The following is a 21,060-nucleotide window of genomic DNA, read 5'->3' as shown; positions in this document are numbered from 1 at the left end:
AATTTGGTAGTCAGAATGGGGCAAATATCCTTATATTATCTAGTAATATAGCCTCACCACATTTTCCTGACTATAAATCTGATTATGGACTAGCCCTAAGAATTTGAGTTACATCTAACTGCAGAGTTTAAGAAACAGATTACCATCTGAGCATTAGTGATAATCGTTATCCTTTATTCAACTTCTGTCCAGAAACCATATCCTTACTGAACTACTAGTACTAATTCAATATAGCTACTCACAAAACATTAATCTTAAAATACTAGGAAATATTATTAAATATTAATGTAGCTATTAATTAGATGATTGGAATATCAAAATGGAAAACACTTTTTCAGTAGCTTTTAGAAAATGTGTGCTTCTCAAAAAACATATATATGCATATATACACATACCTATGCACATATTGATTTTCAATTTATAATAATTCACTGAACTGAAAATTTATGTTTTGGGCACTTTTTTGTATGTATGTTATACATCAAATTAAAAAGCTAAAAAATTAACACTGACGTGGAAATACTAATAATTGTACATTTACTTACTATTACTTCCTCAGCTTGTCGAACCAGATCAGCTGTTTTTGCCTCTAATTCTGCATTTAAACGTCTAAAAGCAGAAAATAATTTAATAGCTGTGATATGCTGAAGACTGTAACACAAAGCTAAAGAAACTGAATTTCAATAACTACACTTCAGTTAAGTTAACAAATACCAAAACATACACATGACATTTTTACTTAAGAATTAACATAACTATTAGATTATTTCCAAATCCCTATGATTCCTTCTTCTTCGTGGTGGAAATTCAAGTGGTGTAAATATTAGCCTCTCCATATACTAGTACAAATATTTCATTACAAGTGCAACTAATATTGCCCTTACTTTAAGTAGAATGATTTATTTGGAAAGAATAAACTGGGTGAGATCACCTCAGTTTCACTCTTCATGTTCTTGGGATTCTGAGGGGGCTCACTCGTTATATACTTCAGTATAAGCTTCATCAGAAATACAGGCAATTCCTTTGATCTACACCTGCCATTTCTCTTTCTTCCATCTATTTGCAATCTAGCAAAGAACAGGAATACTATTTGGTCCCATTAAGACTGTAAGAGTACCAATGCCATTGAAGGAAACTGTTTTGAAAGGAAAAATTGCCCATAATCCTACCACCATTATCAGATGATTTTTAGTATTCCCTTCTAATTATCATCTGTAAGCACATACACAATATTGTACTGTTCCCCCATAACAACATAGATGGAATATATTTACCTGTATGTAAGTTTTAAAATTAATGCCTTCAGATCAGATCAGATCAGTCGCTCAGTCGTGTCCGACTCTTTGCGACCCCATGAATCGCAGCACGCCAGGCCTCCCTGTCCATCACCAACTCCCGGAGTTCACTGAGACTCACGTCCATCGAGTCAGTGATGCCATCCAGCCATCTCATCCTCTGTCGTCCCCTTCTGCCCCCAATCCCTCCCAGCATCAGAGCCTTAAATGGCTACAAAATATGCTGAAGAGTTGAATTTAACATAGTGTACTAAACTGTTCCTCTTGTTAGTTCAAGTTCCCTTCTCTGTTTTAAAGGTTAACACTATAATAAACATCTTCAAAAGTATATAACTTCTCAGTTCTATTCATAGGTCACATTTCTAGATGATGTAGGCTCTTCTGAAGTTTTATGAAGAAAATATGCAAAACAATTTTTAAAATGAGATATCTTGTGTTTTTTAGATATGTAATTCAGAGGTAATGCACACCAGTGACAACCCCCAGAAAGAAAAAAGCAGTATCATATCCCTTCTTAAAACAGTCTGATGTTTCAAGAAGTATTTTTATACCCTAGGATGAGTTAATCAAAAGAAATAATATCTAATGCAGTCTTAAAGTTGTATTCAAGATGCCTTTACCTTATTTTCCACATTTCCCTAACAAGAACCATGATAAGTTTCTGGTCAACATAGTAGACTGAGGTAACTCAAAAGACTACTCTTCTGCTCCAAAACCCATAGAAATCCTGGATAAACTGTAATAAAGGAAATGTTGCTAAACTTAAACTCAGGCAAAGAAAACACCCTGGCACTAAAAATACAGCAGTAACTCAAAGTTAGAGCAGTAAACAGGAACAGAAGCCAAAACAGCTTAACAGCTAGAAACCAATGCACTTGAGGGAGTCATAAAGGGCTACACCTGTGAACCACAGACTACAAAAACACCACCCACAACCTTAGGTGAACGGAAATGAAACCAAAGCCATGTGTGGAAAAGATTCTCCTATGAGTAATTAGAGCACACAGAAGTGTATTCCAAGTTCGTCTTACCCAGATGGTATAGGGACACTAGGCCAAAACTTTAATATAGAAAGTTGGCTTAGAACCAGTGAAAACTGATAAGCTAATAAACTGAAATGCAAAACCACCCTTAGGAATATTTAGTCATCTAGAACAAATGCAACTCTCTCAGAAAGCAAACTCTAATACTAAAGATGCCTTCACAAAGATAATAAATTGCATTAAGAAATAAGTTTCCAGGATGGACAATCAACAGATACAAACAGAATCTGCACCAAAAGACCTGGAGATAATAAAACAACCTAAGAAAGAATTTTAAGTAACATTTTTCAATAAGAAAGAAAAAAAAAGAATAGAAACCATTAGGCAAGAACCAAGCACTGTAAACATATATTCAAAAAAACACTGAATTTGGAAAACAACCCAACAGAAATTACATAATGAAAATATAGTCAATGTAAATAAAACTCAAATGCAATGGATAAATTGAACAATAGAATGAAGAGGGAATGGATGAATTAGAAGACAGATATGAGAAAATTACCAACAAAAAGGTACAGAGAAACAAAAAGATAAAAATGCAAGACAGAGTTTAACATCTATTCAAGATAGACAATAAGACAAAGATAGATTATAGCAACCTAATAGACACTGCAGAAGAAAATCCCAGAAAGGGAGGAAATGCCAAAATTTAAAGAGATATGCTGAGTATAATCTAAGGAAGTATGACACATCCAGCTCTGTTCTTTCTCTGGATTGTCCTAGCTATTAGGGGTCTTTTGTGTACCTATACAAATTTTAAAGTTATTTGTTCTAGTTTTGTTTAAAAAAAAAAAAAATCCCATTGGTATTTTGATAGGACTGCAATGAATCCATAGACTGGTTTCAGTACTATGGTCATTTTAACAATATTAATTCTACTAATTTATGAATACAATGTATCTTTCACCCTCTTCGTGTTGTCTTGAATTTCTTTCATCAGTGTCTTATAGTTTTCTCAGTACAGATCTTTTACCCCCTTAGATTTATTCCTAAGTATTTTATTATTTTGATGCAATCATAAATGGGATTCTTTCCTTAATTTCTGTTTCTAATAGATTGCTTTTAGTGTACAGTGGTGGTTGGTGGTTTAGTTGCTAAGTCATGTCTGACTCTGGTGACCACATGAGCCGTGCCCACCAGGTTCCTCTATCCATGGGATTTCCCAGGCAAGGATACTACTGTGGGTTGCCATTTCCTTCTCCAGGGAATCCTCTTGACCGAGGGATCAAACCTGGGTCTCCTGTATTGCAGGCAGTCTCTTGCATTGCAAGCGGATTCTTTTACCAACTGAGCCACCAGGGAAATGAGTATTAATTTTGCAACTCTACTGAATTCACTGATGAGCTGTACTAGCTTTCTGGTGGCATCATTAGGATTTTCTATGTATAGTATCCTGTCAGCAAACAGTGACACTTTACTTCCCTTCCAGTTAGATTCCTTTTCTTTTGTTCCTTCTCTGATTACCATGGCTAGGACTTTCAATACTATGCTGAATTAAAGTGCCAAGAGTGAGCATCCTGATCTTAGACGAAAATGCTTGTTTCCGATCTTAGATAAAATGCTTTTAGCTTTTCACCACCAAGTATTATGTTAGCTATGAGCTTATACGTGTGTGTTAGTCACTCAGTCGTGTCTGATTCTCTGTGACTCCATGGACTGTAGCCTGCCAGGCTCCTCGTCCATGGAAGTCTCCAAGAAAGAATGGTGGGGAGGGTTGCCACACCTTTTTTCAGGGGATCTTCCCAAGCTAGGGATTGAACCTGGGTCTCCTGTATTGCAGACAGTTTCTTTACCATTTGAGCTAAACTGGGAAGCCCATGAGCTTATATATGGACTTCATTATGTTGAAATATATTCCCTCTACACAAACATTGTGGAGAAGGAAATGGAAACCCACTCCAGTATTCTTGCCTGGAGAATCCCATGGACAAAGGAGCCTGGTGGGCTACAGTCCATGGGGTTGCAAAGAGACACGACTGAGCGACTAACACACACACACACACACAAACATTGAGGACAGGAGAGTTTTTATCATAAATGGATGTTGAGTTTTGTCAAATTTTTCTTTTGCATTTGATCATATGATCTATTCAGATAAGCATATGATTTTTATTCTCCTTTTGTTAATGTGTGTATCACATTGATAAGATTCCCAGATATTGAACCACCTTTGCATCCCAGGATAACACTCACTTGATCACAGTGTATGATCCTTTCAATATATTACTGGATTCAGTTTGCTAATATTTTATTGAGGATTTTTACATTGATGTTCATCAATGATATTAGCCTATAATTTTCTTTTTTGTAATATCTTTGTATAGCTTTAGTATCAAGGTGATGCTGGCCTCATTCAATGAGTTCAGAAGTGTTCCTCACTCTGCAACTTTTTGGAATTGTTTTAGGATAAGCATTAACTCTTTTCTAAATGTTTGGTAGAATTGTTTATTATTCTTCTTGGTTTGATCCATAGATCATTCTACTACAAAGCTAGGGCAGGTGAAACAGTATGGTACTGGAACAAAAGCAGACACATAGATCAACGGAGCAGAAGGGTGAGCCCAGAAACAAACCTACACTTATGTGGGTAACTGTGACAAAGCAGAAAAAAATATACAGTGAAGAAAAGACAGTCTTTCAGTAGGTCATGCTGGGAAGATGGGCTGCTACATTTAAAATAAAATAAGAACTTTTTTCACAGCATACACAAAAATAAACTCAAAATGGATTAAAGACCTAAATGTAAGACCACAAACCATAAAACCTGAGAAGAAAACATAGGTAGAATATTCTTTGACATAAATCACAATAATATTTTTTGGATCTGTCTCCTAAGAAAATAAAATACATACATACATGCACAGGACCTAATTAAACTTGAAAGGGGAGAAAAAAAAAAAAGGAAAGGAAACCACTGACAAAATGAACATCTACTGAATGGAAGAAAATGTTTGCAAATGATATGACTAACAAGGGTTTAATATTCAAAATATATAAATAGCTAATACTACTCAATACTAAAAAAAACACAAAACAAATAATCTGGTTAAAAAATGGGAAGAAAACATGAAAAGGCATTTTCCCAAAGAAGAATACAGATGGCCAATGGGCACATGTAAAGCACAACATTGTTAATCATCAGAGAAATGTAAAGCAAAGCTATAATATGATCTCATACCTGTCAGAATGGCTATTATCAAAAAGACCACAAATAACAAATGTTGGCAAGAATGTGGAGAAAAGGGAACCCTCCTACACTGTTGGTGGGAATATAAATTGGTGCAGCCACTGTGGAAAACAGTATGGCAGTTTCTCAAAAAATTGAAGATGTAACTACCATATAACCCAGTAATTCCACTCTTGCATATATATCCAACAAAAATGAAAGCACTACTTTGAAAAAAAAATATGCACCCTCATGTTCATAGCAGCATTTACAAGAGCCAAGATATGTTCATCAACATGTTCATCAACAGATGAATGGATAAAGAGGATGTGGCATAAAAATACATACATACACACTATGATATACTGTTCAATTATGAAAAAAATGAAACTTTGCATTTGCAACAACATGAATGGACCTGGAGGGTATTCTGGTTAGTGAAACACGTCAGACAGAGAAAGACAAATACTGTGTGTTATCACTTATGTGTAAATCTAAAAAATAAAGCAAATGAATGAATATAACAGAATAGAAACAGACCCACATACATAGAGAACAAACTAATGGTTACCAATGGGAAGAGGGAAGAAGAAAGGCATATGATAGTCGTGAAGAATTAAGATACACAAACTGCTGTGTATGAAATAAATAAGATACAAGGATATATGGGCTTCTCAGGTGGAGCTAGTGGTAAAGAACCCACTGGCCAATGCAGGAGATGACGTAAGAGACATGGGTTCGATCCCTAGGTGAGGAAGATCCCCTGGAGGAGGGCACAGCAACCCACTCCAGTATTCTTGCCTGGAGAATCCCATGCACAGAGAAGCCCAGCGGGCTACAGTCCATAGGGTCACACAGTCAGATATGACTTACCACAAACACATAAAGATATACTGTACAAAACAGGAAATACAGCTATTATTTGACAATAATTTTAAATGGAATAAATTCATAAAAGTTTTGAATCACTATGCTATAAACCTAAACTACTATAATATTGTAAATCAAGTATACCTCAATAAAACAAAAAGAAAAACAAAAATTATCTGAAACCTGAAGAATACAGTAAGAGACAAAAAACAAAAGATACTACTTTTTATAAAAAGAAATAATGCTGAGAATTTTCCAGAAATGAATAATTACAGGGATCCCAGGCAGAATCAAGAAAACAAATCCACACCCGTACACACTGGGTAAAACTGTATAACTTCAAAGACAAGGAAAATATGCTTTAAATTACAAACCAAACATTTAAAAAGAAGAGAGAAAAACAGTCTCCCAACATGATTATCTTAGAAGCTGACAGCAGATGGCTTATCAATATCTCTAGATTACAATGGTACCTTTGGACAACCAAATGGTACTTTTAATGAACTGTCAGGAGGTGGGCTGCAGGGACTAGCCATTTCAAGTTCTATATTCAGCTAAACTATCTTTGAAGAATAAATACAAAGTAAAATTTTCAGGTAAGACTGGTGAATTTAAGACTCAGATTTTCACATAGAAAAGTAATGAATGCTCTATGCTTCATAAAAAAAGGAAACTGAACCTAGAAAAAAAAGGAATCATGATGCAAGGAAATGACAAAACATGATGATAAATCTAAATTAGCACAGAATATGAAAACACAGGTAGGGGTATGCAAAACAAAGGGGAAGTAACTAGTATTTAACTTGCAAACAAGGGAAACCAAGTTAAACTATTCTGAGGTCTTTCCAAAAACAATAAAGGGAAAATAAAGATATAATGAAAACTCATTCAACAAATAAACGACAGAAAAGAACCAAAGAAAAGGCACAAATAGAAAACAAAACATAAGATGACCAAAACAACTTCAAATCAACAAACAAAATACCATAAATTCACTTATTAGAAGGCAGAAATTATTAGAGAGTAAAAAAGAAATGTTCTTAATAAAGCTACATGACATACAAAGTTTGAAAATAAAAGAATGAAAAAGATGTAAAGACACTACAAATAATGACAGGAATTATTCAAGAGGTTTTAAATAAAATGATATAGCTCCCAAACAAAAATGGACAAATTAAAAGAAATTTTTAAGTTATAATTATAGCTGATTTTAGTACACCTCTGCTGCTGCTGCTGCTGCTGCTGCGTCACTTCAGTCGTGTCGGACTCTGTGCGACCCCATAGACGGCAGCCCACCAGGCTCCCCTGTCCCTGGGATTCTCCAGGCAAGAGCACTGGAGTGGGTTGCCATTTCCTTCTCCAATGCATGAAAGTGAAAAGTGAAAGTGAAATTGCTCAGTCGCGTCTGACTCTTAGCGACCCCATGGACTGCAGCCCACCAGGCTCCTCCGTCCATGGGATTTTCCAGGCAAGAGTACTGGAGTGGGGTGCCACTGCCTTCTCCGTAGTACACCTCTAACAGAAGCCAATATAGCTACTGGAGAAAAAAATGATGAGGGTACTGCTATTATGGACAGCAAAAGTAATTACCTTGATCTAAGTTATTAGTCAACAAATAGTAAATACACTTTCTATCAAAGAATACACTGAATATTTACAAAAATTCCACATGTACCTGGTCATAACTAAGTTTCAAAATGCTTTTGAAAATAAATCATACATACATTCTCTGACCATAGTACAATTAAAAATAAAATTTAAAATAACAAAAATAAAACAAGCAAACAAACAGATGCTTGGCAATTACAAAAACACACTCCTAAAATAAACACTATGAAAATCATAAAATATTCAAAACTAAATAATCAGAAAGAATAGACATATCAATACAGACCTTGAAATACAGATTAGCTATGGTTGCAGAGAATATTAAATGTATTAAATTTAAATGCAAAATTTAAATGTATTAAAAAATTAGAAAACTAAACTAAGAAAAACTAAATCCACAATTAGAAGAAAAAGAAACTATAAAGATAAGGCTAATGAAAAAAATTTTAAATCACACAGAAAATTAGCAATAAAACCAAAAGTTAATTCTCTGAAAAGACCAATAAAACATATACATCTCCCAATAAGACTGACAGAAAATGCCCCAAAAGAAGATATGTATTAAGTTACAGATATAGTAAAGACTTAAAATATAAGAGCATAATTAGAATAAATGTATGTTGCCTCTTGAGAAACTTACATGCAGGTCAGGAAGCAACAGTTAGAACTGGACATGGAACAACAGACTGGTTCCAAATAGGAAAAGGAGTACGTCAAGGCTGTATATTGTCGCCCTGCTTATTTAACTTAAATGCAAAGTACATCACGAGAAATGCTGGGCTGGAAGAAGCACAAGCTGGAATCAAGATTGCCGGGAGACATATTAATAACCTCAGATATGCAGATGACACCACCCTTATGGCAGAAAGTGAAGAGGAACTCAAAAGCCTCTTGATGAAAAGTGAAAGTGGAGAGTCAAAAAGTTGGCTTAAAGCTCAACATTCAGAAAACGAAGATCATGGCATCCGGTCCCATCACTTCATGGGAAATAGATGGGGAAACAGTGTCAGACTTTATTTTTGGGGGGCTCCAAAATCACTGCAGATGGTGACTGCAGCCATGAAATTAAAAGACGCTTGCTCCTTGGAAGAAAAGTTATGACCAACCTAGACAGCGTATTGAAAAGCAGAGACATTACTTTGCCAACAAAGGTCCGTCTAGTCAAGGCTATGGTTTTTCCAGTGGTCATGTATGGATGTGAGAGTTGGACTATGAAGAAAGCTGAGCACCGAAGAATGGATGCTTTTGAAGTGTGGTGTTGGAGAAGACTCTTGAGAGTCCCTTGGACTGCAAGGAGATCCAACCAGTCCATTCTGAAGATCAGCCCTGGGATTTCTTTGGAAGGAATGATGCTAAAACTGAAACTCCAGTACTTTGGCCACCTCATGTGAAGAGTTGACTCATTGGAAAAGACTCTGATGCTGGGAGGGATTGAGGGCAGGAGGAGAAGGAGATGACAGAGGATGAGATGGCTGGATGGCATCACTGACTCGATGGACGTGAGTCTGAGTGAACTCCGGGAGTTGGTGATGGACAGGGAGGCCTGATGTGCTGCAATTCATGGGGCTGCAAAGAGTCGGACACGACAGAGTGACTAAACTGAACTGACACATACAGGAAATGGACAGTTTTCTAGAAAACTAGCAAATAACCAAAATTTATTCTGGAAGCAATAATTATTAAAGAAACAATTCACAGAATGAAAAAAAAAAACCTCACACTAGACTCAGTTTCACAATTTTAATCATAGGGCAGATGATCTCTGATTACAAGAAACTTCCAAGAACAGAATAAAACAAAAAAGGAAAGCTGCTCAGTTTATTTTATGAGGTCAGGATAATAATGATATCAAAATCAGAAAGGTAAAGAACTAGAAAAAAACGTAGGACCAATTTCATTTTGTTTATAGATGAAATAAAAAATCTACATAAAATTAAAGCAATCTAACACAGGGGACTTTCAAAGAAAACAATAAACCTGTCTTTGTAGTTCAGTATGTTAAAACATTAGGTGACAGGGTGACAAAATTTTCATTACCTACATAAATTTGGGGGGGGACTTCGTTAAAATTTAACATTCATTCAAAATACAAAAAAGGATATAATATTGTCAATGTGAGAGACCTGGGTTCGATCCCTGTGTCGGGAAGATCCCCTGGAAAAGGGAAAAGCTACCCACTCCAGTATTCTGGCCTGGAGAATTCCATGGACTATATAGTCCAGGGGAGGTTGCAAAGAGTTGGTCACGACTGAGCAACTTTCACTTCACTTCACATCCTAGACTAAAAAATAAAGAATTAATGGAAACTGTGTCCTTAAGCCTGATAAAAAATATTTAGCCAAAATTCTACATCATGATGGGAATGTAAACTGATACAGCTATTATAGAACACAGTATGAGATTCCTTAAAAACTAGCTAGGCATAAATCTAGTTATTGAAAATAGTATGGAGAGTAAGAAACTAGGAATAAACCTTATGACCCAGGAATACCACTACTGGACATACACACTAGAAAATAAATGGATTAGGAAGTTGTGGTACATTTATACAATGTAACATTGCTCAGCCATAAAAAGGAACGATTCTGAGATAGTTGTAGTGAGGCGCATGAACCTGGAGCCTCTTATGCAAAGCAAGATTAAAACAAGGAAGAGAAGAAACAAGTATTGTATATTAATGCATATACATGTAATCTAGAAAAACAATACTGATAAATCTATTAGAGAATGGACTTGTGGACACAGCAGAGGAAGGTTAGGGTGGGACAAACTGAGAAAGTAGCATTGACATATATACACTATCATACACTGAAATAGTTAGTGAGAAAGCTGCTAAATAACATAGGGAGCCCAGCCTGGAGCTCTGTGATGACCTAGAGGGGTGGGGTGTGGGGACAGGAGGGAAGCTAAGGAGGGATGATATATATATAATTATGACTGATTCACATTGTTGAACAGCAGAAACCAAGGCAAAATTGTAAAGCAATTTTCCACCAATTAAAAAATAAAATTTTCAAAACATGGATAACCAACAAGGATCTAATCTACTGTACAGCACAAGAAACTCTATTCAATGTTATGTGGCACTCTGGATGGAAGGGGAGTTTGGGGGAGAATGGATACATGTACATAAATGGCAGAGTCCCTTTGCTGTCCACCCAAAACTATCACAACATTGTGTGCTGGGGGCTTCCCAGGTGGCACAGTAGCGAAGCATCTGCCCAATAATGCAGGAGACCCAAAAGACACGGGTTCCATCTCTGGATCAGGAAGATCCTCTGGAGTAGGAAATGGCAACCCACTCCAGTATTCTTTTTTTTTTTTTTTCAATATTTATTTTCAAACTTTAAACTTTTTATTTGTATTAGAGTATGGCCAATTAACAATGTTGTGGTAGTTTCAGGTGAACAGTGAAGGGACTCAGCCATTTTTTATATATGTATCCATTCTCCCTCAAATCTCCCTCCCATCCAGGCTGACACATAACACTGAGCAGAGCTCCACATTGGTTATCCATTTTAAATATAGCTGTGTGTACATGATCTTTCCAGACTCCCTTAAACTATCCCTTTCCCCTGGCAACCATCAATTCATTTTTAAGTCTGTGAATCTTTTTGTTTTGTAAGTAAGTGCATTGTATCATTTCTTTTTAGATTCTACACATAAGGGATGTCATACAATATCTCTCCTTCTCTGTCTGACTAACTTCACTCAATATGACACTCATCCATTTTGCTGCAAATGCCATTATTTCATTCTTTTTAATGGCCAAGTAATATTCCACTGTATATATGTACCACACCTTTAACCATTCCTCTGTTGATGGACATTTAGATTGCCTCCATGTCTTGGCTATTATAAACAGTGCTGTAATGAACACTGTGGTATGTGTATCCTTTCAGGTGTTTTTCTCCAGATATATGCACAAGAGTGGGATTGTAGAGTCATATGGTAGGACATACAGATGGCTAATGAGCACATGGAAAGACATTCAACATCACTAGTTATTAGAGAAAAGAAAATCGAAACTACAATGAGAAATCACCTCATACCAGTCAGAATGGCTATCATCAAAAAATCCACAAACAACAAATACTGGAGAGCGTGTGGAGAGAAGGGAATTCTCCTACACTGTTACATGGTACAGCTACTATGGAGAACAGTAAGGAGATTACTTTAAAAAAAAAAAAAAACTGCTCCAGTACTCTTGCCTGGAAAATTCCATGGACAGAGGAGCCTGACGGTTTACAGTCCATGAGGTCCCAAAGAATTGGACACAACTGAGCAACTGAGCACAGCACATACAGCACAAAGCCGATATGGCTGATACTGCTGTCCACCTGAAACTATTACAACACTGTTAATCAGCTATACTCCAGTATACAATAAAAAGTTTTAAAAAAATTCTATAGCAAATCTCAATTGTAGTGACACATTATTAAATGCAGACTAGTGAAAATCGTAACTAAGATGATAATGCTTACCACCATTTTTTCTATTCCATATTATACTGGAGGTTCTAATCAGATCAAGAAAAAAGATGCAGAAGAAATTGTAAAGGAACAAAACTATCACAATTTGCATATGATATAACCATCTTTACAAAAAGCTCAAAGGACTCTGCAAAATAAGAGAGTTCAGCGGTGCTGACACTCTTGACAAATACAGGTGTAGGATCAATATACAAAAAATCAGTAACGTTTCTATACATACAACCAATTAGAAAATGTAGTAGGAAAAAAGCCATTCATTATAACAAAACTATAAAGTACCTTGAAAAGAATATTTAAGACTTTATGTAGTAATATGAGAAAATATTATTAATGGACACCAAAAACCCCTCCATGTAAAATACAGATATATCATATCCATGGAAAGGCAGATTCAATAATATAAAGATATCAGTTCTCTGCAAATTAATCTATATGTCCAATTTAGTTGGCATTTAGCAGCAAGAAGTTTGGGGGAAGGCTTGCCCTGCAAGCTATCAAGGTTAGATAAAACAGATGCCACATAATCTTACTATTTAGCTTTCTCATTTTATGATACAAGCACATGGCTTGGAATATCTATTGATTTGAGTGATTAACATATTCCTTGGTTTACTATCTCATACAGAGGAGCCTGGAAGGCTGCAGTCCATGGGGTTGTTGAGGGTCGGACACAACTGAGCGACTTCACTTTCACTTTTTACTTTCATGCATTGGAGAAGGAAATGGCAACCCACTCCAGTGTTCTTGCCTGGAGAATCCCAGGGACGGGGGAGCCTGGTGGGCTGCCATCTATGGGGTTGCACAGAGTCGGACACAACTGAAGTGACTTAGCAGCATAGTAATTATTTCCTCCAACTATGTGACAAGAGCTGATTGTGAAAGATTCTACATTGGGATCCCTGGGAAGTGCTGTGTTCAGTTAATTAAAACAAAATCCCCATATGCTTAACACCAAGAAAACATGTAGCAAAATACTGTGTTATGATCTTATATTCTTGCCTATAAAGATGGCCAAACATTTCACCTTTATCCATAGTGCTGAGTGATCCACAAACTTCAAGCAGTACCTGGGAGCTACTTTGTTCAAACACCTCAGCACTGCACACCTCAGAGTATGTAGAACAAGTAACAAAAGGAAGCCTTTACTGCAAAACTTTTGCTAAAACAGAATATAGATGCCTGACTTTAAGCTGGACTCAGACATTCTAGAATGTGAAGTCAAGTGGGCCTTAGAAAGCATCACTACGAACAAAGCCAGTGGAGGTGATGGAATTCCAGTTGAGCTATTTCACATCCTGAAAGATGATGCTGTGAAAGTGCTGCACTCAATATGCCAGCAAATTTGGAAAACTCAGCAGTGGCCACAGGACTGGAAAAGGTCAGTTTTCATTCTGATCCCAAAGAAAGGCAATGCCAAAGAATGCTCAAACTACTGCACAATTGCACTCATATCACATGCTAGTAAAGTAATGCTCAAAATTCTCCAAGCCAGGCTTCAGCAATGTGTGAACCGTGAACTTCCTGATGTTCAAGCTGGCTTTAAAAGGCAGAGGAACCAGAGATCAAATTGCCAACATCCGCTGGATCATGGAAAAAGCAAGAGAGTTCCAAAAAACGTCTATTTCTGCTTTATTGACTATGCCAAAGCCTTTGACTGTGTGGATCACAATAAACTGTGGAAAATTCTGAAAGAGATGGGAATACCAGACCACCTGACCTGCCTCTTAAGAAACCTGTATACAGGTCAGGAAGCAACAGTTAGAAGTGTACATGGAACAACAGACTGGTTCCAATAGGAAAAGGAGTACATCAAGGCTGTATATTGTCACCCTGCTTATTTAACTTAAATGCAGAGTACATCATGAGAAACGCTGGGCTGGAAGAAGCACAAGCTGGAATCAAGACTGCCGGGAGAAATATCAATAACCTCAGATATGCAGATGACACCACCCTTATGGCAGAAAGTGAAGAGGAACTCAAAAGCCTCTTGATGAAAGTGAAAGTGGAGAGTGAAAAAGTTGGCTTAAAGCTCAACAATCAGAAAACGAAGATCATGGCATCTGGTCCCATCACTTCATGGGAAATAGATGAGGAAACGGTGGAAACAGTGTCAGACTTTATTTTTCTGGGCTCCAAAATCACTGCAGATGGTGATTGCAAGCCATGAAATTAAAAGATGCTTACTCCTTGGAAGGAAAGTTATGACCAACCTAGATAGCATATTGAAAAGCAGAGACATTACTTTGCCAACAAAGGTCCGTCAAAGGCTATGGTTTTTCCAGTGGTCGTGTATGGATGTGAGAGTTGGACTGTGAAGAAGGCTGAACGCCAAAGAATTGATGCTTTTGAACTGTGGTGTTGGAGAAGACTCTTGAGAGCCCCTTTGGACTGTAAGGAGATCCAACCAGTCCGTTCTGAAGGAGATCAGCCCTGGGATTTCTTTGGAAGGAATGATGCTAAAGCTGAAACTCCAGTACTTTGGCCACCTCATGCGAAGAGTTGACTCATTGGAAAAGACTCAGATGCTGGGAAGGATTGGGAGTAGGAGGAGAAGGGGACGACAAAGGATGAGATGGACATGAGTCTGAGTGAACTCGGGGAGTTTGTGATGGACAGGGAGGTCTGGCGTGCTGCGATTCATGGGGTCACAAAGAGTCAGACACGACTGAGTGACTGAACTGAACTGACAGCCTTAACAAGAGGCTTCCCAGGTGCTTCAGTGGTAAAGAATCTGTCTACAACGTAGGAGACACAGATTTCCATCCCTGGGTTGGGAAGATCCCCTGGAGAAGGAAATGGCAACCTACTCCAGTATTCTGTTTAGGGAAGTCTATGGACAGAGGAGTTGGGAAGGCTACATTCTATGGGGGTTGTAAGAGCCAAGACTTAGCAACTAAATATTAGCCTTAATGAAGGGCCAGGTGCAAAATATACTTCGAAATACCCAGATGAATTAACCTAATGCATGGTAATGAAAACAAATGTTTGTGGTTTAGCTGACTCAGAGCTGTACTGAACAACAGATCCACTGATCAAGTACACTGTTACTAGAATAATAGGCCCATTTTATCAAACAGTGGAAGATGATTATGTTTCTACATGCTATGGGAAGCCAACATGTCTAGCTTATCTAAATACAGTACACTTCAGTTTTAACTCTAAACATGGTTTCATTTTAGGTACAGATCATTTGGTAACTACATTTAACCATCTGAGGAATTGCTGGGATGTTTTGCAAGTTTTAAATTACATTACTTTAAATTAATTAAAAAGAAAGTAAACTTTTAAAATATTATTTTTTTGGTAAGGGTATACATGAGGGCAAATAAAAGACATGGTCTGTGACCTCGTGGAACTCAGTTCAGCACAGAAAACAGACACAAAGTAAACTAACAAATGAATTAACGGTAACAAGTTACACTAATAGCAAAGAAAATTTAATCAGACAATAAAAGAGTAATAGGAAGCCTACTTATCATAGGCAAAAAAGGCCACTTTGGTAGACAGAAACGAAAGAGGTCAAGATTACACAAGAGGTAGAAACCAAGTGTGACAGAGCTTTTGAAGTGCAACTGGAAACCACTGCAAAGTTTTAGGCAAGGGAGAGACAAGATCAAATCAACAAGATTACTGACATCTGCATGACAACCGGGGATGAAGAGTGGAGTGGTCCAAGAGTGAAAACACGTGATGTCAGGATATCAGTAATTACACTGAGAATAGGTAAGGAAAGGAAACCCTTCCAACTCCAACAAACGTGGATAAGAATGAAAATTCCAAATGCCCTGAGAAACATGCTTTGAGTTTAGAAACCAAACCTAAAAGAAATTTACATACGTAAACTCCAGGAACCTGAAATTAAGTGGAATTCCTTTAACTAGAAACTGAACCATTCGCTGGCAATTCGCGCTATCCAAACTACTTCTAGAAATATCATCTTGCTGACGAACAGGTTTACTTATTTGGGTAAAATTTTCTCCCACTTCCAACACCTACGAGGACGCGGCTCAAGTTAAAGACAAAAGATGAAGGGCAAGTAAATGGGCTGAGAAGAAAATGCTGGACAATGAACGGTCTGAAAGATCCAGTCACCAGGAAAAGTACTTGTAAGCAGCCTCATTTAGGTGAAAGAAGAAAAAGCTGAACCGCCGAAGTTCTTACTTATATTCTTCCTCCTTGGCGAGGAGGTCCCGTCGAGGCGTGGCAGGTTGCTGAATGCGTGGCGGGAGCAGAGTCCCTGAAACGCCCGGTCTCTGTAAAAGAGGCAGACACTTTCAGAACCAAAGTTCAATGAATTTTGGTGTTCTCAGGACGCTGAAACCTAGCTGCTACCCAGGAGAGGCCAGTTGAGCTAACCTTGAAACTTCTCCCGGCCATCTTCCGCGACCACGACGCCGTTACCGCGGCAACGACGCACTTTCCCGCGAGAGTTATCACAACCCCGGCGGCCTTCCAGCTAAGAGCACGATTGGGACCACGCCCCAACTCTCGGCAGAAAACAGCGCGAGCTTAGGACCGGGCTGAGAACTAGGGAGTGTGCGCTGCTGTCTTTGTACCAGACTTGTGGTAAACGCTAACCGCAGTCTTACAGGAACTGAAGAAGCCAAAGTCGTGGACTGATTTATAGAATGGGAAAAACTAGAGATGTCTTCAAGAAAATCAGAGATACCAAGGGAACATTTCATGCAAAGATGGGCTCAATAAAGGACAGAAATGGTATGGACCTAACAGAAGCATAAGATATTAAGAAGAGGTAGCAAGAATACACCGGAGAAGGCAATGGCACCCCACTCCAGTGTTCTTGCCTGGAGAATCCCAGAGACCGGGGAACCTGGTGGGCTGCCGTCTATGGGGTCGCACAGAGTCGGACACGACTGAAGCGACTTAGCAGCAGCAGCAGCAGCAAGAATACACAAAAGAACTGTACAAAATATCTTCACGACCCAGATAGTCACGATGGTGTGATCACTCACCTAGAGCCAGACATCCTGGAGTGTGAACTCAAGTGGGCCTTAGGAAGCATTACTACGAACAAAGTTAGTGGAGGTGATGGAATAGTGGAGGAGATGGAATTCCAGTTGAGCTATTTCAAATCCTAAAAGATGATGCTGTGGAAGTGCTGCACTGAATATTCCAGCAAACTTAGAAAACTCAGCACTGGCCACAGGACTGGAAAAGGTCAGTTTTCATTCCAATCCCAAAGAAAGGAAATGCCAAAGAATGCTCAAACTACTGCACAATTGCACTCATCTCACACACTAGTAAAGTAATGCTCAAAATTCTCCAAGCCAGGCTTCAACAATACGTGAACGGTGAACTTCCAGATGTTCAAGGTGGTTTTAGAAAAGGCAGAGGAACCAGAGATCAAATTGCCAACATCCGTTGGATCATAGAAAGCACATGAGACTTCCAGAAAAACATCTATTTCTGCTTCATTGACTATGCCAAAGCCTTTGACTGTGTGGATCACAATAAACTGTGGAAAATTTTGAAGGAGATGGGAATACCAGACCACCTGACCTGCCTCTTGAGAAATCTGTATGCAGGTCAGGAAGCAAGTTAGAACTGGACACGGAACAACAGACTGGTTCCAAATAGGAAAAGAAGTACATCAAGGCTGTGTATTGCCACCATGCTTATTTAATTTATATGCAGAGTACATCATGAGAAACGCCGGGCTGGATGAAGCGCAAGCTGGAATCAAGATTGCTGGGAGAAATATCAATAACCTCAGATATGCAGATGACACCACCCTTATAGCAGAAAGTTAAAAAGAACTAAAGAGCCTCTTGATGAAAGAGGAGAGTGAAAAAGTTGACTTAAAGCTCAACATTCAGAAAACGAAGATCATGGCATTGGGTCCCATCACTTCATGGCAAAAAGATGGGGAAACAGTGGAAACAGTGGCAGACTTTATTTTCCTGGGCTCCAAAATCATGCAGATGGTGACTGCAGCCATGAAATTAAAAGACACTTGCTCCTTGGAAGGAAAATTATGACCAACCTAGACAGCATATTGGAGAAGGCAGTGGCACCCAATTCCAGTACTCTTGCCTGGAAAATCCCATGGACGGAGGAGCCTGGAAGGCTGCAGTCCTTGGGGTCACTGAGGGTCGGATACAACTGAGTGACCTCACTTTCACTTTTCACTTTGATGCATTGGAGAAGGAAATGGCGACCCACTCCAGTGTTCTTGCCTGGAGAATCCCAGGGATGGGAGAGCCTGGTGGCCTGCCATCTATGGGGTCACACAGAGTCGGACATGACTGAAGTGACTTAGCAGCAGCAGCAGCAGACAGCATATTAAAAAGCAGAGACATTACTTTGCCAACAAAGGTCTGTCTAGTCAAGGCTATGGTTTTTCCAGTAGACATGTATGGATGTGAGAGCTGGACTATAAAGAAAGCTGAGCACAGAAAAATTGATGCCTTTGAACTGTGGAATTGGAGAAGACTCTTGAGAGTCCCTTGGACTACAAGGAGATCCAACCAGTCCATCCTAAGGGAAACCAGTCCTAGGTGTTCATTGGAAGGATTGATGTTGAAGCTAAACTCCAATACTTTGGCCACCTGATGTGAAGAGCTGTCTCATTTGAAAAGACCTTGATGCTGGGAAAGATTGAAGGCGAGAGGAGAAGGGGACAACAGAAGATGAGATGGTTGGATGGCATCACCGACCCGATGGTCATGAGTTTGAGTAAACTCCAGGAGTTGTTAATGGACAGGGAGGCCTGGCGTGCTGCAGTCCATTGGTGTCGCAAAGAGTCAGACACGACTGAGGAACTGAACTGAACTGAAGGTGGCAATGGAAGAGTCTCAACCAAAGAAGACAGGTCCATTTCTAATAGTAGGAAGTAAGCTGGTAAAACACCTACTCTTTTGTGCAAACTCTGCTGTGATTTCCAAACTAAGTAGCCAATTTGATCTTTAGCTTGTTTTGTTTAAAATGAACTATTTGTTGGAATTTCAAGTTTTGATTCCTCACGTTTATTTACAGCATAGTTGAAAGTTCAGGCTCTCAAGGCAGTCATCTTAAGTTCATGTCCTGGGTCTGCCACTTACTAGCTTGGGAAAATCATTATCTCAGCTACTTCATCTGTAAAGTAAGGGTAAGAATAGTGCCCATCTCGCAGAGTTACTTTGAGGAGTAAATGAATTTGAGCTTAGGATTGTTCCTGGAACAAAGTAAACAATAAAAATTCCATTTGGAGGAGAGGGGAATCCAGAAATAAACTTCACATTCAGGGACGCTGGGAGGGATTGGGGGCAGGAGGAGAAGGGGACAACAGAGGATGAGATGGCTGGATGGCATCACTGACTCGATGGACGTGAGTTTGAGTGAACTCCGGGAGTTGGTGATGGACAGGGAGGCCTGGCGTGCTGCGGTTCATGGGGTCGCAAAGAGTCGGACATGACTGAGCGACTGAACTAACTGAACTGATCTGATCTTCAGCAAAGGTGCCAATACCATTCAGTGGGGCAAGTCTAATCTTTTTTGAAAGTGGGAGGAGAAGGGGATGCCAAAGGATGAGATGGTTAGTTGGCATCACCGACTCAATGGAAGTGAGTTTGAGTAAACTCCGGGAGTTGGTGATGGACAGGGAGGCCTGGCATGCTGCAGTCCATGGGGTTGCAAAGAGACAGACATGGCTAAGCGACTGAACTGACTGACTGACTGACTGTGGAAAACAATCTCACATTTTCTCAAAACCATACACATAAAATTACCACGTGATCCAGTAGCCCACTCCTAGCTATATGCCCAAGAGAAATGAAAACATATACCCTTACAAAAAGTTGTACACAAATGTTTATAGCAGTATTCAGAAAAGACAAAAAGTGAAAATGACTCAAATGATACACTGATTAATAGGTAAATAAAAAGTGGTGTATTCATCAATGGAATATTATTCAGGGCCAGAAAGGAATGATGCATACTACAATATGGATGAACCTTGAAAACATGCTATGTGAAAGAAGCAATTCACAAAAGACCACATATTATATGATTCCATTCTATTAGGACCACATATTATATGGAATGTCTAGAACAGGCAAATCTATAGAGACAGAAAGCTGTTCAGTGATTGCCTAGCCCTGAAAGATAATGGGGAACTGACTAAGGTGTTGCTGGATTTTTGGCAGAGTGGGGCGAGGGTAATGAAAATGTTCTAAAATTGATTGTGATGATGGTTGCACAAATCTGTTAATACACTAAAAGACAATTGTACACTTTATATGGATAAATGGTGAGTATGTGAAATACATCAGTCAAGTGGTTAAAACATTAAAAATAAAATTATTAAAATAAAAATGTCAAAAGATGGAGGAAAAGTACACCATACTAACACTAATCAAAAGAAAGCTGGAATAGCCACATTAACTTCAAACAAAGTGACCTCAGAACCGGAAAAACTATCAGAGATAAAGAGGAATATTACATAAAGGATAAGAAGATCAACTCTTCAAGGAGATATAACAATCCTGAATGTGTATGAACCAAACAGTTGAGTGTCAAAATGTATGAGGCAAAAACTAATAGGAGTGCAAAGAGAAACAGATAAATCCACAAGTACATTTGGAGAT

At 38.5% G+C, this 21,060-nt stretch overlaps 1 protein-coding gene across 7 annotated transcripts in view; it reads right to left on the bottom strand.

Moving 5' to 3' along the window:
* TEX9 (testis expressed 9) overlaps nt 1-21,060 on the bottom strand; it is a 232,959-nt gene that overhangs the window by 91,580 nt on the left and 120,319 nt on the right. For 3 of the 7 annotated variants that reach the window (XM_070377955.1, XM_005905623.2, XM_070377956.1), the window contains exons 1-3: nt 16,832-16,914; nt 16,637-16,728; nt 546-609 (exon numbers count right to left, since the gene is read on the bottom strand). The exons of 2 other annotated variants lie outside the window; for them this stretch is intronic. In XM_070377955.1, the coding sequence (XP_070234056.1) occupies nt 546-609; nt 16,637-16,728; nt 16,832-16,852 (177 nt within the window). In that variant the 5' untranslated portion in view covers nt 16,853-16,914. Of the gene's footprint in view, nt 1-545; nt 610-16,636; nt 16,729-16,831; nt 16,915-21,060 lie in introns of those variants that run through there. 2 more of the 7 variants (XM_070377957.1, XM_070377958.1) reach the window with 1 other exon arrangement.

The sequence above is a fragment of the Bos mutus genome, chromosome 10 (assembly GCF_027580195.1).
Source record: "Bos mutus isolate GX-2022 chromosome 10, NWIPB_WYAK_1.1, whole genome shotgun sequence".
In the NCBI taxonomy this organism is placed as follows: domain Eukaryota; kingdom Metazoa; phylum Chordata; class Mammalia; order Artiodactyla; family Bovidae; genus Bos; species Bos mutus.
The sequence above is the reverse complement of the archived record's forward strand: the minus strand, read 5'-3'. Positions and strand labels throughout refer to the sequence as shown.